The following is a 15924-nucleotide window of genomic DNA, read 5'->3' on the forward strand; positions in this document are numbered from 1 at the left end:
AGAAGTACCTGACTCCGTGGTATAATTCTCAAACACGTAGCCTAAAGCAGATGACTCGTAAGCTGGAGAGGAAATGGCGTGTCACAAATTTAGAGGATCATCATTTATCCTGGAGAAATAGTTTGTTGCTTTATAAGAAAGCCCTCCGCAAAGCCAGAACATCTTACTATTCATCACTGATTGAAGAAAATAAGAACAACCATAGGTTTTGATTTGTGACGTGTAGTGTGTTTGGAGTGTGTAGTATGTAATGTAGTGGATAGTTTTGTTTTGTGTGTCAGAACAATGAGGTGACTGCTGAATGTTACAGGTGCTGCCATAAAGCCATCAAAGGCAGATTACAGTATAAACGGTGTCTCCAGGTAGAAAACAGGAGGAGTGATAGAGCTCTGTTGTCAGACCTGCAGGTATCAGGCTGTGATGTTCTCCTTTATAGTGGACAGAAATAATGTTTTGGAGTGGCACAAATAATTTGTGTGACATCTTATTTAATGGAGAACACCTGATTGTTCTGTAAATAGTTTGAAATGGTGATATAAAAAAGTAAAAGGTAAATGGCTGCAAATAACTTTGTTTTCAAAACTTGTGCGTAGGATTTGAAAATTGACAATTTATATTTGTATTTGTATTTGTATGTGGCTGTTACAGTAAAAAATATAACTTTTTCTACTCTGAGTTTGTTTTTTTTTTTGTCTGATTTTAGATCAGTTGTGTTAATACAGTATGTCAAAATGAAAACATAACTGTAAATTCAGAAACGTGAGGTTGTGCTGAAAAGAATGATACCAAACAAGGCAAAGTAAATAGTTTTTAAAGGTGAAATGTAGAGGTCAAGTCAAAAGTAGATAAAAATGGTCAATTATACTCTGGACCCCAGAGGATTAAACATTTTTGTAATGCAAAAAAGTAATGCAATAGTTACTTTTCCTAGTAATTAATTACTTTAAGAATCTTGTAAATCAGTTGCTAACCCAGTTACTTTTTTGAAGAAGTAACTAGTAACTATAATTAATTACTTTTTCAAAGTAACTTGCCCAACACTGCCCCTTTTCCACACACATTTCAGGTGTGTCCTTTACATCCAAATCACCAGTGCAGCCATATGATGTCTTCCTTCTCTCACCCCAACCGGTCGCAGCAGATGGCCCCGCCCCTCCCTGAGCCTGGTTCTGCTGGAGGTTTCTTCCTGTTAAAAGGGAGTTTTTCCTTCCCACTGTTACCAAAGTGCTTGCTCATAGGAGGTCATATGATTGTTGTTTTTTTCCTTTGTATGTATTACCTACAATATAGCCCATTGTCTACCTTACAATATAAAGTGTCTTGAGGTGACTGTTGTTGTGATTTGGTGCTATATGAATAAAATTGAATTGAATTGAATTGATGACTTTAGTAAGAGTTGTTTCTGTGCTGTGATTGGCTCTGAACCCTTACTGGTACTCATCATAGAGATTGTGAGATTAAAGGTATTCATTTGTTTATAAACAATATTTTGTAAATATTTTACTTTGGAGTGAAAGATTATAAAAAGGTGCAAGACTTTAACTTTTTCAACTATGGCTGGAAAAGCTCAATAAATGAACATCTACAGGTTGCAAGTGATTAAGCAGAGGCAAGTATGTGTTCAATGTCTTTGATTATATTTAGCTTTTTTGTGATTGGCTGACTACAAAATCCTGTAGGTAAAAATGGACTCTGAGACAAAACTGCAGCAAGCAGTTAATCTGTGTTTTTGTTTCTGTGTTTCCTCAGTTTCCCAGCATGCCCTGGCTGTGGTGGTGGAGGTGAATGAGGGCGAGAGATCTGTCCTGCTGCCCTGTCAGTACTCAGGTTATATACCTGAGGAAAATCCCACAGTGATGTGGACTCGCAGTGGTCTTCAACCCAAATCTCTCCACCTACAGCGTGAAGGAAGAGATGATCTTGGAGGACAAAACCAGCGTTACAGCGGGCGCACATCAATGAGACCTGATGCTCTGGACACTGGAGACTTCAGCCTCACTCTGAGAAAACCAACAAAGACTGACAGTGGAGCATACACCTGCTCCATCAGTGATGGACGAGAAGAACTGAGAGTGACAGATATACAGCTGCAGGTCAAAGGTCAGCAACAAAACCAGAACTTATACACAGTAAAACCTGAAGTTCAATAGGCTTCAGAAAAGAATTTGAATGGGGATTTGAAATTGTAGGTACTGGTGAGAAAATGGTGTTTTTAATGCTAGAAATAGCTGGGTCACTTAAAAGTTTCATCCAGTTAGTCCCAATGTGAAAAAAAATTCTCAGGTTAGGGTCTATTGCCTTTGGATATGTCCATGTCAGCTCACAGCTGTGAAGCAGCAAGAATGAGAATCAGCTCCAGAAACTTTTGATTTACCAGTCGAATGTCATCTCTACACTCACCTATAGACATGAGCTGTGGGTAGTGACTGAAAGAATGAGATTGTGGATACAAGCTGTGGAAATTGGCTTATAGGGTTTAATGTGAGGGTGAAGACAAATGAAGAAGAAAGTATTTATTGACTGGCTAGGCAGAGAGTTGAAAGGATGTACTGTCTGTTTGAGTAATTAAGGATATAGATGGGAATGTACTAATAGAGTAAAGAGAGTCTGTTGAAAAGCTGGAAGCAGTACTTGCTTCAGTTACCACCAGTATTATACTGCACCGTCTTTGTGGTTGATAATGGGGTTCTTGTCCTCATAGATGACCAAGAGGAGGTGACAATGTGGAAAACGTCAGACTCCGTCATCCTGCCCTGCAAAACAAAATCTGACCTGCCCGAGGACACCACAGTGGAGTGGACTCGTGCTGACAGAGAACTCATGGTGGTCCATGTGCATTCAAGCAGAAGTGACCACCTTAAGAACCAGGATGACCTTTACTGTGGTCGCACAAAGATGAAGGAAGACCTCCTGAGAACTGGAGACCTCAGTCTGACCCTGAAACACCCCACAGAGAGAGACAGTGGAGGATACATCTGCACCATCTACAGGGACAAAGACATCCTGAGACAGAAAGTAGTGCTGCAGGTCAAAGGTCAGAGATGTAAATACAGGTCAGAGGTCAGTGTTGTAGATTTAGGTCAGAGTTCAGTGTTCATGTCGTTATATTTTCTATTTCTCCACAGAACCGTTTTCATCCTGGGCCACAGCTCTCCTGGTTCTCCTGGTTCTTATTGGGATTTCTGGAGGTCTCATATCTTATTTACGTCACTATTTCATGTCAGGTGAGTGTCTCCTACTACACTACCCATAATGCCGATGGTTAGCAGGTGTCCTCTGGTGGCTCCTTGACTGTGGCTCACACAAACTTGTTCCAGAAGCTGAAAGAGTTGAGAGTTACAAACAGCTGATACAGAGAGCTGAAGAGAAACTTCCAGGTTTGTTCCAGAAGTCAGAAAACCTCCTTCAGACTCAGTCATTGATCAGTGAAACAGCTCCACAACATGACTTTACTAAACAGTGTGTGTGCTTCACTGCATTGATCTGACACAGAGGCTGCATGTGGACAAGCTGTTCTTCTTCTGTGGTGGTAAACAGCAGCTGACATGGAAACGTGCTGACAGTAAATGTTGCAGCAGCTTCAGTAAATGTTCCTCCTTGAGTTGTGCTCAGTCATGTGGTGGAGAGCTTCAGATGTTCAGAGCAGACACATGAGATCTTCATGGTTTCTGTGCTGATGTGTGTGAGACATGGCCGACTGTGGAGGCTCAGTCTGTCTGTTCTTCTGCTCTTCATCCAACATGTCTGCAGCACTTTACAGGACGCTGCAGACTAGTTACCAAAGAACGAGTCAGGAACACATCAGGAACAAACTGAGACACAATCTGACTGAGACTAGAAGACAAGGAGGGACAGGGAGGTCATGTGACCATCACAGCTGCTGCTGACGTCATCATGCTGTGCTTTGTTGTCCTCAAAGGTTACAAGGTGGAGGTGGATTCAGGGGTGGAGTCTGTCATGCTGCCCTGCAAAGCCATAGTTCACCTGCCTGCAGATGGTAAAGTGGAGTGGACGGATAAAAATGGAAAGGTCCACGTGTATGAGAACGGCTCTGACAAACCTGAATACCAGCACCCAGATTTTAAAGCCAGAACCAAGATAAAGAAAAATCTGCTGACGCTTGGAGACTTCAGTCTGACCCTGAAATACCCGACAATCACAAACACCTTCACCTGCACCGTGTGCAGCAGGGAGGGAAACATCCTGATGAAGAAACACGTGGAGCTGACTGTCAAAGGTTAGTGCTGTAGATACACGTCAAAGATCAGAACTCAGTAAATGGTAAACAGACTGGTCCTTATACAGTCCTTTTCACAATAATTAGAAGATGATTTCTAGCAGAACTGTGAAAATCTCCACATCCTTTCTCCATGTTATCATCCAAAGCTGTGTGAAGTTTCAGAGCTCTGCAGCTAACAGAGACTTTCAGTTTGTAACATCGTCTTCAGAACAACAAGATTAAGAAAAAAACAAAACGCATAAAACCGAACATTTCCAATAAAGGAAACAAAAAGGTGGAATAAACTGATGTCTTAGTCAGTTTGTTAAATCTTTTGGATTTTCAGACAACAACATTCTTTTAGGTTATTTACCATATTTGATCAGTACCTCTCCATAGTGGTGAAGAGAGAGTTGAGTGAAGCTCTCAAATTACGAAACAAGTTGTTCCCAGGCTGGAGGAGGTGGCCAGGGTGAGGGTGGTCTGGGCATCTCTGCTTAGGCTGCTGCCCCCACGACCTCACCCCAAATAAGCTGAAGAAGATGAAAGGATGAAAAGATGTGATCATTCTGTATATTTCAGATAAAATAAAGTTAAATGGTAAATATTATTTCATTTCACATTTTCATGTAAGACACGGTACGCCTCAGCTGTTTCAGGTAGATCCAATGATGTGTCTAACTTTCTGATAACTTTCATGGGAATTGAAAGTTGCCCATCCTGATGATGAAGGCTGACAGAGAATGACGTCCCTCTGGAATCAGAGTTTCCTGCAGTGAACATCCTGACTTTCTTTTTTTAAAGACACCCAATAGTGATGTTACCTCTAACACCGAGGCTTTGAACTACACTTTATTTATTGTTGTGAAACTGTGGGCAGAGTTTGCTTCAATTGAAATCACTGATTATGTTTGAAGAGCTTCACGCTACATCCACACGTACACGGGTTTTTTTGAAAACGGAGATTTTCGGTTTTCGTTTTAAAAAATAATCCCGTCCACACGTAAACGCAGAAATGAAGGAAAACGCTGCTAGGAACATGCCAAAGCAACAGGTGGCGATATATTCCTAACCGTGTAGAAATGTTGGCCAATCAGAAGTCTAGAAGCCTCGGTGGGACAAAGTAAACAAAGCTGGGGCATAGAAGCAGAACCGAGTGTGAGGAGGGACTGTGTGTGTATATGTAAGCATTTAAACACTGCAGAGAGTACAATTAACAGTAACAGTATTGTAGAAATTCATTTCACCGAAACAATAATGTGGCGCACAGTGTGACGTCAAAATAGGCGCACACCTTTGACGCTGCGTTTTCTCCGTTTTTATTTATTTTATTTCCAGCTCTTTTTAGAGAACCGGCTCTTTCGGCTCCCAACCGGCTCTTCAGGTTGTTTTGTTGCTTTAATTAATTTATTATTAACAATAATATAAAATTATGCACAAAAGGAATTAGTAATGTAAAAAAAACTTGGTTTTATTTATATATGTTTATATATAAATCCATACGGTGGCCCCTAGAGACAAAACACGTACAAACTCCAAAACACATTTCTAGCGTTAACTGATCTTCCAAAACAGAGCTACCTAGATCACTTAAATTACACAACTGAAAGCATGAAAGCATATGTGTATTGTTTGTGTATTTATACACAAATAATTTTTTTAAATTCAAATAATTAAAAAAAAAAAAGTTCATTTACCTGTTACTACCACACACCAAATCCGGTTGTTGGTACTTGCTGGCTTGTGTAGCCACTGAGTAACAAAAGCTCAACGCTGGGCGTAGCATCCTGGAGCACTTCTGCTGTCTTTTGTATGTGTTTTGTAGTTTTTACGTGTTTTGGAGTTTGTACGTGCTTTGTCTCTAGGGTAACGTAAATATACTTTTATTTATTCACTCCACATAAAATGTAATAAATAAATCATATAATACAAAAACCAACTATTCACATTTCAACTTTTAACTATTTAAATTTTCAGCTTTTTCCTTTTAAACAAATTTAAAGTGAAACAACACAAAACACTGCAAACCACAACACAATTAAATATAAATTATAATATGAAAACTAAAAGAAGATGCACATTCTCTGTCATATGGACCTGCATGAATAAACTTTCTGAATCCTTTATCATCTGCAACTGAAAATAGTTGTGGATGATTACTATACCTTTCTAATGTGACGTTGTTGTCCCTGGCTCTTTTTCTCTCCCTCCTGCTCTGTTCCTGTGCTACTGACAGTGTAACTACCGCCCCTCCCCCCTCTTCCCAGCGCAAAGCACAAGGCTCATGTGCAGAGTGACGTGGAAAAAAGTGCGAGAGAGAGGGTGAGAGAAAGAAGAAAAAAAAAAAAACGCCACGGATCGCGATAAGGAGCCGGTGTTGTGCCAAAAAGTGATTGTCAGCCAAAAACTGATTTCCGGTATTTGCCAAAAACTGATTGCTCATATTTAAACTGCTATAAGTAACTTGTTGGCCTATAATATGTGAAACATATGTCAAATACATCCCTTATGGGTGACATAAAGTCATCTTGAGCCACAAACAACATTCGTGTAACAAGGTAGAAGCCGCAATCAGTTTTTGGCAGCGACATTTATATAACCTTTATTTATGCAGTTAAAAAAATCTCATTAACATTAAAAATGTCTTTTGTAAGAGTAAGTTGGCCAAGAGGACAGCAGAAATACCAGCAAATATTACAATAGTTCTGTAAAAATATTTTAAGTGGGGATAAAGGACCGGATTGGTTATAATGTAAGTACAATAACAATAATAATAATAATTTTTTAATTCTATATATAACCCCTTTGTAAACCCTGTTCACTGAAGTCTATTTATGAACATACGCAAAGATATTAATACACAGAAACATTGGAAATCCGTTTTTGGCAGACAATCACTTTTTGGCACAACACCGGCTCGCGTCGTTCACGTCAAAGATCCGTCTCTAAGAGCCATTTCGTTCGCGACCGACACATCACTAGTCCACACATAAATGCAAAAACTGAGTTTTCGAAAATATCCACTCTGGCAGGCGTTTTTAGAAATCTCCGTTTTCAGTGACCGAAAACGCAGTTTACATGTGGACGAAAGGTGCAAACGCATAGAAAAATCTCCGTTTTCAAAAATACCCGGGTACGTGTGGACGTAGCCCCAGTGCTTCAGGTGGAGCTTTGAAACGTTGGCGTAAAATTCGATGTATTAAAGGTGACTGAAACATAGTTTATCATTTTGAACCATGTGTGTAGTGATTCAGTTTTTGAGCCAGTGGCTTGTTTCATCATTAATATCAAATAAAGACTTGACTCTGGACACGTCAGCTCTGCTGCTGATTGGACAGATAAACACAACACAGTAGAGTAATGGGACATATTTCAGACTCCAAACAAACATCACTAAAAATATTTCACTTCATCCGGTCAAAGAAAATGTACACACTGCTGCTGCTGATGTCTGTACAGCTCATGTTGTGCTTTGTTGTCCTCTCAGTCCCCCAGGTGGAGGTGGATTCAGGGGAGGAGTTTGTCCAGCTGCCTTTCAAAACCTCTTCAAAACTTCCCCTGCTTGACAACACAACCATTGAGTGGACAAACATGTACAACACAAAGGTCCACGTGTATCAGAAGAGCTCTGACCAGCCTGAAGAACAGGGCAAGATCTACACAGAAAGAACGAAGATGAATGAAGACCTGCTGAAAACTAGAGACCTCAGTCTGACCCTGAAATACCCCACAGATGGAAACACGGGTATCTACACCTGCATCGTCTACGACAGCAAGAGAAACATCCTGCTGAAGAAAAACGTGGAGCTGAGAGTCAAAGGTCAGTGCTGTAGATACAGGTCAAAGATCAGAGTTCAGAAAATGATTAAAAAACGAAAATAAATAAAAACTCAAAAGAAAAGAAACCACAGTGGTTTCTACAAGTCAAACAAGCTAAATAAATGAACACGCTGGTGACCATACACAGAATGCTAATCATGCTAAACATGGTGCAATGTGTTCAGCAACAAAACAAGAGAGAAGCCTTCAAGTGAAAGTGTACTATTTTTTTTAAATTGGACAATAATTGGACAATCTTACGCCTCAACTTACTCTTGGAATTTGCTGGGATCTCATGAGCACAACATGAAAAAAACACAACATCCAAAATGCTAGCTGGTACTGCTTATATCATTCATCATATAAAGCAGGGTGTCATGAACTCGCTGTGTGCAGACAGGAATTGGACCAAAATGCAAACTCACCGAAAGGAAGCTTAAACTCAAAATGCAGCTTTATTTTCTGAAAGGAGGAAAAGGCGATACAAAACAAAACTAGACTGGGAAATTCTAATGAAACTGAGTCGCAAAGAAACACACAGAGGGGTACACGGCCATGAGGGAGGACGCGACACGGAAGGAGACGCTGACTAGTGATGCGCGAATCATGAACGAATCGTTCAATACTCGAGAATCACTTTACTGACTCATGAATCATGATTCAATAGCCCAACTGACTCACTGACTCATCCCTGTTGCTGTTAGCAGCAATGTATCTAGCTTATAATTAAAATTGTGGAGAAAAACACAACATCCAGTATCTTAACAAAACAATTTCTGCTCTGAACTGGAAGAAAAAACCCTGAGCAGAAGCTCACATCAAGAAAATAGCTCCTCAGTTCACAGTAGCATCGCTCTGCTAACATGCTAACAGCACATTTGAGCTACTCACCCCCTCCCTTCCTGTGCTGAATCGTAAGCGTAAGCGAATCACTCAGGACTCGCTCACCCCCTCCCTCCTGGCTCACAGCTTCTTCTTCTTCTTGGTTGGCAACCAATGTTAAGGCGCATTACCGCCCCCTGGCTCACAGCTCAGTGGACATTTAGATGAGAAAATATATATTTAACACATTTAAGTAAAATACTAATAAAATAAAAATAAACAAAATAAATGTTTATTAAGCAATTTTGATAGGAAATTGCTTAATTTTAGAAATGTTTTTGCTCTTTTTTGCTCTATAAAATAGTTGTTTTCTTTTAGAATCATTCATCTTAGCAGTAGGATTTACATGAAACGAGAAACAAATTAATTTTGAGTGAAAATGTACATTTTTTGCACTCTCTGGTCAACTGACTCAGTGACTCAAAAAATCTGATTCACTTTGGTGAGTGACTCATTAAAACTCGATTCAGTAAAAAGAATCAAATTTACCATCACTAACGTTGACATAAATGAACACAAAGATAACGAGGTCTTTGGCCTTTGTCTGGTAACCGTTCCTAGATGTTACCTGATCATGGATTAATCTCTGCCACAGTGTTGCTGACAGAGCAATGTTTGGTGAACAGGATCGTCTTTACATGAAACATGCAATCCTTCACAAACTGCCCTCGGTTAATGGTTTTCCTGCCTCTGCAATTAATTCACTAACTATGTAGCTCCCTTCAGCTGTAGCAAACTGGTACAAAGCCATTGCAGGGGGGCGCGTTATGACTAAAAAAAGGAACAACAACAACAAAAAAAAGAATGCTTGGACACTGCTAGCATAATGGACAGGGTTTTTTGTTTTGTTTTGTTTTGTTTTCAAGGGGCTTCCACACAAACGCAATGCAGAGGTTGAAGCATTGCAAAATATGCTTGCAAGCCAAAGACTAGAACAGCAGCTGTCGTGCCAAGGTAGGAAGGTCTCCCCGACAGAATTTGTTTCCCCTGCGTCGGGAGCACGCGTGAGAGTGGGCGTTAAGGCGTCTGGGGAGGGAACTCACAACTGGATTATAGATGGCAGACAGTTGGTGTCGTAAACCCCCGCCTCTGTTCAAAGATGGTCGCTCACAGTGGACATAAATGGCTTCTTTCACTCCTCTTTCAAACCATCTGTCCTCTCTGTCCAAAATGTGAACATTGGCATCCTCAAAAGAGTGACCTTTGACCTTTAGATGCAGATGGACAACAGTGTCTTGTCCCGTGGAGGTGGCTCTTCTATGTTGTGCCATGTGTTTGTGAAGTGGCTGTTTGGTCTCTCCGATGTAGAGGTCTGGGCATTCCTCGCTACACTGTACAGCATACACCACATTGTTAAGTTTGTGTTTTGGAGTTTTGTCTTTGGGATGAACCAGTTCTTATTTTCAAAAGTAATTAATTACTTAGTTACTTTTTAAAAACACGATTTACAACCTGAATAGGTGATGAAGTGATAGATCTTTCAGCCCAATTCTACTTTTTCTGCATAATCCATCATACAAAATGTAATCAAATGGAAAAGTCCCTTTTTAAAACTTGTTTTATTAGTTTTAATCTTTTAACTTTATGCATCAAGCAAAAATTTAATTATATGCACCATTCTCTGACTGGAAGAAATTAGTTTAACATTTAAACCTATTTTCTGCACATTCCAGCACATAAAATAAAATAAGTTTTTTGTGTTTACACTCAGTCTTTCAAATAGATGCAAGTAAAACACGGCAGAAAATAAATAAAGTCAAAGACTAGCGGTCCTGTTGCTCTATTTGCACCTGTAAAGCAGGAGTGGGGTAGGTTTCTTGGAGGTCTGGGGTTTTTTTCGCTGTAAAAATAAGTTTTCTTCCCACGCACAACGGACACTAATGTTTTTGTCACTTTTTATGGAATCAAACTCAAAGTAAGGTCAGTACTTCCACGCTTTAAACGCTGCACGCTCATACTCTCTCCCGCACTCGATATATGATCCATTGTTGATCTGCACACAGCTGTTGTCACGAACGTTGCACTCGCTTACGTCACTGTCATGAAACATTCTTGCAAAAAAAATCACGGTTTTAGTAACGCAGTAACGCAGCGTGATGTCAGAGTGGAGTCAGTGTGATGTTGTTGTTGTGTGTTTGAGACTTTTAGTGTCCATGAAGGTCTCTGCTGCTGTAGATCCTCTGAACTGTGACAGAGGTCTCACTCTGGAGGAAACTCTCAGCACTTTCCAGCAGCTCCTCCATCATGGAGGACGTTCCCTCACTGTAACAGGTGGAGGAGAGAGGAGAGGAAGCACAGGTGGATCCTCTGAGGAAGAGGAGCGTTCTCACAGTAATGTTACAACATGAAAAAGCAAAGGACATCATCACATAGTATTAAAGTATATCACATCAGTCCATGCTGTCCCCTCACTGAGTGTCTTAACATTATTTACTCAGTAACCAACATGAACTTGTATTATCAGCAAGTGTGTGTATTTTTTTTGGTTAGAATATCAAATTCGTTTTTGATTGTTTTTGTGCAGCACTTTGGTCAGCTGTTAAATTGTTTAAAAGTGCTTTAGAAATTAAGTGAAAGTGAAATAAAGAAATGTGATAATATCGATCCTTTGAGACCCCACATTCAGTGGTTTTACTGTGAGATATTACAGGTGTCTATCGCTCCCTTCCATACACCTGAGTGCTGTGGCCCTGACACCATCGTGGTATAAGCACCAATAAAAGTCCACACTCATCTTCATTATGAAGGTCGACGGCAGAGTGAGAGCTCATCTCCATTAAAAGAGTCCTCAGACCTGGACTGAGATTCAGAGTGAGAGGAGAGCTCAGGGACCGTCTACAAAGTGCAACACCAACAAAAAACCAATAAAGTTTGGTGACTGTGTTTTTAATGGACGTCTACTTTAAATTACTTCCTGTGTGTCGAGTTCATCACTGTAAATGTACATATTAGTAAAAATGGTTTGATAAAAGCAGATCATGAGGAATTTTTAGATTTTCACTGTGAGAAGAAGTTATTTAATAATTCTAATTTAAAAAGATCACATTTGTATTTATTACGGCAGATTGATGGACAAGATGGCCCTGCAGTATAAAGTGATCTGGGAGAAATGCCACTGTACATGATTGGAGCAGCAACATGTCTTTGTGGTGTTGCACTTTGTAGGCGGTCCCTGAGCACTTCACTCCACCCAGCTGCACCTGGAGCCCAGCGGCGTTTATTTCACATCCACCTTGATGTTGTGATTCACCCGCTGATGGTGTCCTTTCTGATGTGTTATTGATCCTGGAAGTTCAAATATGTGACATCATGTCAAACTTAACCTTGAAAAGTGACTAATATGGTTCTTTAAATGAATTAAATGATAAACTTGATCCACATGCTCATGATAATGAAACGTGATCCACACTGAAGCCGTCGTATTTCAGCTGCTTTGGAATCAAATGGAGCTTTTGCCACAGTGAATTCAGGGGCAGATCTAGAGAGATCTTCTGAAGGTTCCACTGAAATCAAATGAGGTGGCAAAATTAAAGCAATTTCTTCATACATATGGTGTCACATCCTGCATTATATATGCTTAAAATACATCAAATGCAGTAAGTATACACATTTTTCCATATAAATATAGTGTGTAACCTTCCTATTTTCTTTAGCCCACGTAATAAACTGGAGTAATAAATAATAAACTAAAGGGAGACGTTACTGTGGAGAGTGTTGATCAGTCAGATGATGAAGAGGAGTATCAAGTTTACAGCTGATCTGCATGTTGGAAGTATTTGGAAGAAAAACCTGACTGTTTGTTTATCAATTTAAAAAAATAGATTTATTTCACTGTTTCATTGATTATTTATTGGTTCCTCTTCTGCAGTTATTTTATCAGTCACCCTCATTCTTTCTACATTTCTTAATACCAAGAAGCTTTTACTTAGCAGCATAGTTACCACTCGCATGTGGAAGGTCATGAGTACAACATGGGACAGTTTTCACAATGACATCTTACACATATATATATACACACATATATATATATATATATATATACATATATATATGTATATATATATATATATGTGTGTGTGTGTGTGTATGTGTGTGTGTGTGTGCGTGTATATATATATATATTAGGGGTGCAACGATACACAAAATTCACGGTTCGGTTCGATACTTTGGTGTCACGGTTCGATATTTTTTCGATACAAAAAAATGTTCATGCCTTTTTAATTTGTCATTTATTAAAATTATAAATATATATTTTAACTCAAAAGTACAGTTTTTAAATTTAATGTTGCTGAAATAACAAAATAATAATAAAAAAAAATCTATCAGATTGAGGAATCACTCATCTTTGGAAAAGAGAGTTTATTACAGAGAAATGGCTCTTTCCAAAATAAAAGCTATACTATACGCTTCTTCTGGGCTATATTCTCAGCAGCATATTAAACATATCAGGTCCCCCTAAAGGAGAATCATGTGCTAACGGCTGTCTAAATGACTCGGGTAAAGTTTGTAGCATGCGTGCTTGTTGTTTTTGTCTGCTTCCACTTGTCTTTGCGCTAGGATGATGTCGGAGAAAATGTGCAGTCATATTCGTTGTGTTCCCACTAGTGCTGTCAGCGTTAATCTCGTTAAAACGACATTAACGCCACAATGCGGCAAATCTCCGTTAACGAGTTACCGCGGATCGCCCCGTGCGTGGGGCTGGACGGCGTCAACACGTTAACAAGCTAACTGCGCTAACGGACTAGTTCCCAGCAATTGAGCATTGCGTGGCACATCCTACATACTGTTTTACTTTAGTCCATGACGCGCTTACCTTCAGGGTCATACTTCACATGAAAACCAAGATAGTTCCAAATGCCAGATCTGAATGAGGGTGGGGGAGGTTCAGTTTGGGGTAGCGTTGAGGCAGTTGCCATGTTGCAACGAGCTTAGCTTCTGTCTCGCTAGCTTGCCCCCCCCCCCCCGCGCTCAGTGGATCTGCGCTCGACAGTGCAGCCTAGGCGGAGTAGTCGAACGCAGATCCACTGAGCGCTCAACACAGACAGCATCGTCAGAAGAAAAGTTGATAAAATAAGTTTTAAAAATTTATATTGTTCGATACATATGCGTACCGAACTGAAAGCACTGTATCGAACGGTTCAATATCGATATGAGTATCGTTTCACCCCTAATATTTATATATGTATACATATATATATACATATATATATATATATATATATATATATATATATATATATATATATATATATATATATATATATATATATATATCCTGTATCCTGAATACTCAGAGCATATCCACCAAATACTCAGTCTGGAAGTTGTTGACCAGAGAGATTTCTTATGAAGTCACAGAGCTATTTTTCTTTATGCAACATATTCTAAAGAATATAAAAATGTCACCCCCTACGCGCTCATAAACCACATTATAACTCTATTATTATTTTTTAGGTCGGAAAATTATGATTTTACCGCTAAAATAATTAAAATTGAGGAAAATAAAAAAAACCTTTAGGCCACAAAAATATGTGTATTTATGTGTAATATAAATTTACAGATAAACCTGAGCTCTAGCGAGTCAGTGGAAGGTGCACCGCGACGTGTCCGTGGGAATACTGTGATTACATTAAAAACACAACGTGTGAACACGAACACGCTGTGAGGCGATAACAGGGAAGCTTTGACGTTTTGCTGTGTTTGTTGCCATGGAAACGTGTGTGTCACAGCCCCACAGCCGCTTATTATCATTACAGACAGGATCCTGTCAAAGCCCACGAACACAGCTCCAGATTGTTCCAGGATGTGTGTGAAGAAAATAAATCCAAGATTAATCTCAGGTTTTCCACATCATGAATCAAAGAATCTAAAAATAAAGTCAGAGCGCTGCTGTGGCTTTATTACATGAATTTATACCGGACACCTGCTGGAGCTGGCTGTTCCGGTCTCTGCACATGTCCGTGTCTGAGCTCTGACTCCAGCTCGGAGGATCCAACTGATGCTGCTCCGTCTGCACTCTGCTGGGCTGTTTCTCCTGCTGCAGCTTCCATCTTCTCCTATATGAGAAGTCTGTGTCCTCTCACGGCAGCTTGCGCTGACTCCACCTGCGTGACAGCAGCTACCAGCAGACAACATGCACAGCCTCTCACATCTCCAGCAGAGCTGCATTAAAATGTTGCGCTCAGTGTGCATGTCAGTGACAGCTGCGATCAGCTGAGTTATGATCAGAGATTAAAAACACAACAACTCATATTTAAAACTGTCTCCTGAAGAAAACCATCTGTGTAACAGGCAGAGACACAGTGTTACAGGTAACGATAGGATGGCTGTAGATATTATTATTATTATTATTATTATTATTATTGACATCTGTAATTATAATCTGCACCATTATGATAATAATGATTTCATAAATAAAGGTTTAACTGGTTCTCCTGTAGGCTGTGCTGTCAGCTCTTCACAGCACACGGTGGTCACATGACACCTCATCACTCAGCTGATAATAAATAAATAAAAACAAATAAGTAAATAAAACTGTAGCTGATCCAGAGCCTGAACTATGGAGCAGGTTCTTTATATCCAGGATTTCTCTCTGGTTTCTAACACACATCAAGGTTCAGCATGAATGTAGCGTCGATGCATCGATGGGTCCCGTTAACTGCTGTGGTTTTACACACACGTCAATATTTTATATAACAGAGAAGAAAAAGAAGACAGCATGTCCAGGACTGTGAGCTCAGAGTTCAGTCCTGTCTTTCAGGCTAAACACACAATTTGTGACCTTCATTCTCTAAAAGCTCTCTGGGCTCTGCAGGTACTGTGACCTTCAGTCCACTGTGTGCTCTGTGGAAGAAATCCACAGCATGCTGCTGTTTGTGTGTCTTCACGGTTTCCCAGCATGCCCTGGTTGTGGTGGTGGAGGTGAGTGAAAGTTTAAAGTCTGTCACTGCACTGATGTGGACTCACAACGAGGCTGATCCCAAAACTGTCCACAGGATGAATTC

The 15924-nt window shown here is 39.9% G+C and overlaps 1 protein-coding gene across 2 annotated transcripts in view; it reads left to right on the forward strand.

The window, feature by feature from the left end:
- LOC146389554 (uncharacterized) overlaps positions 1-15924 on the forward strand; it is a 57387-nt gene that overhangs the window by 1994 nt on the left and 39469 nt on the right. Inside the window, exons 2-6 of one of the 2 annotated variants that reach the window (XM_084910617.1) lie at positions 1750-2100; positions 2702-3034; positions 3126-3224; positions 3920-4237; positions 7707-8039. In XM_084910617.1, coding sequence (XP_084766743.1) covers positions 1750-2100; positions 2702-3034; positions 3126-3224; positions 3920-4237; positions 7707-8039 — 1434 coding nt within the window. Of the gene's footprint in view, positions 1-1749; positions 2101-2701; positions 3035-3125; positions 3225-3919; positions 4238-7706; positions 8040-15924 lie in introns of those variants that run through there. The other variant, XM_084910625.1, reaches the window with a different exon arrangement.

Source organism: Perissodus microlepis, chromosome 3, assembly GCF_051167445.1.
Source record: "Perissodus microlepis isolate ML-2025 ecotype Zambia chromosome 3, ASM5116744v1, whole genome shotgun sequence".
In the NCBI taxonomy this organism is placed as follows: Eukaryota; Metazoa; Chordata; class Actinopteri; order Cichliformes; family Cichlidae; genus Perissodus; species Perissodus microlepis.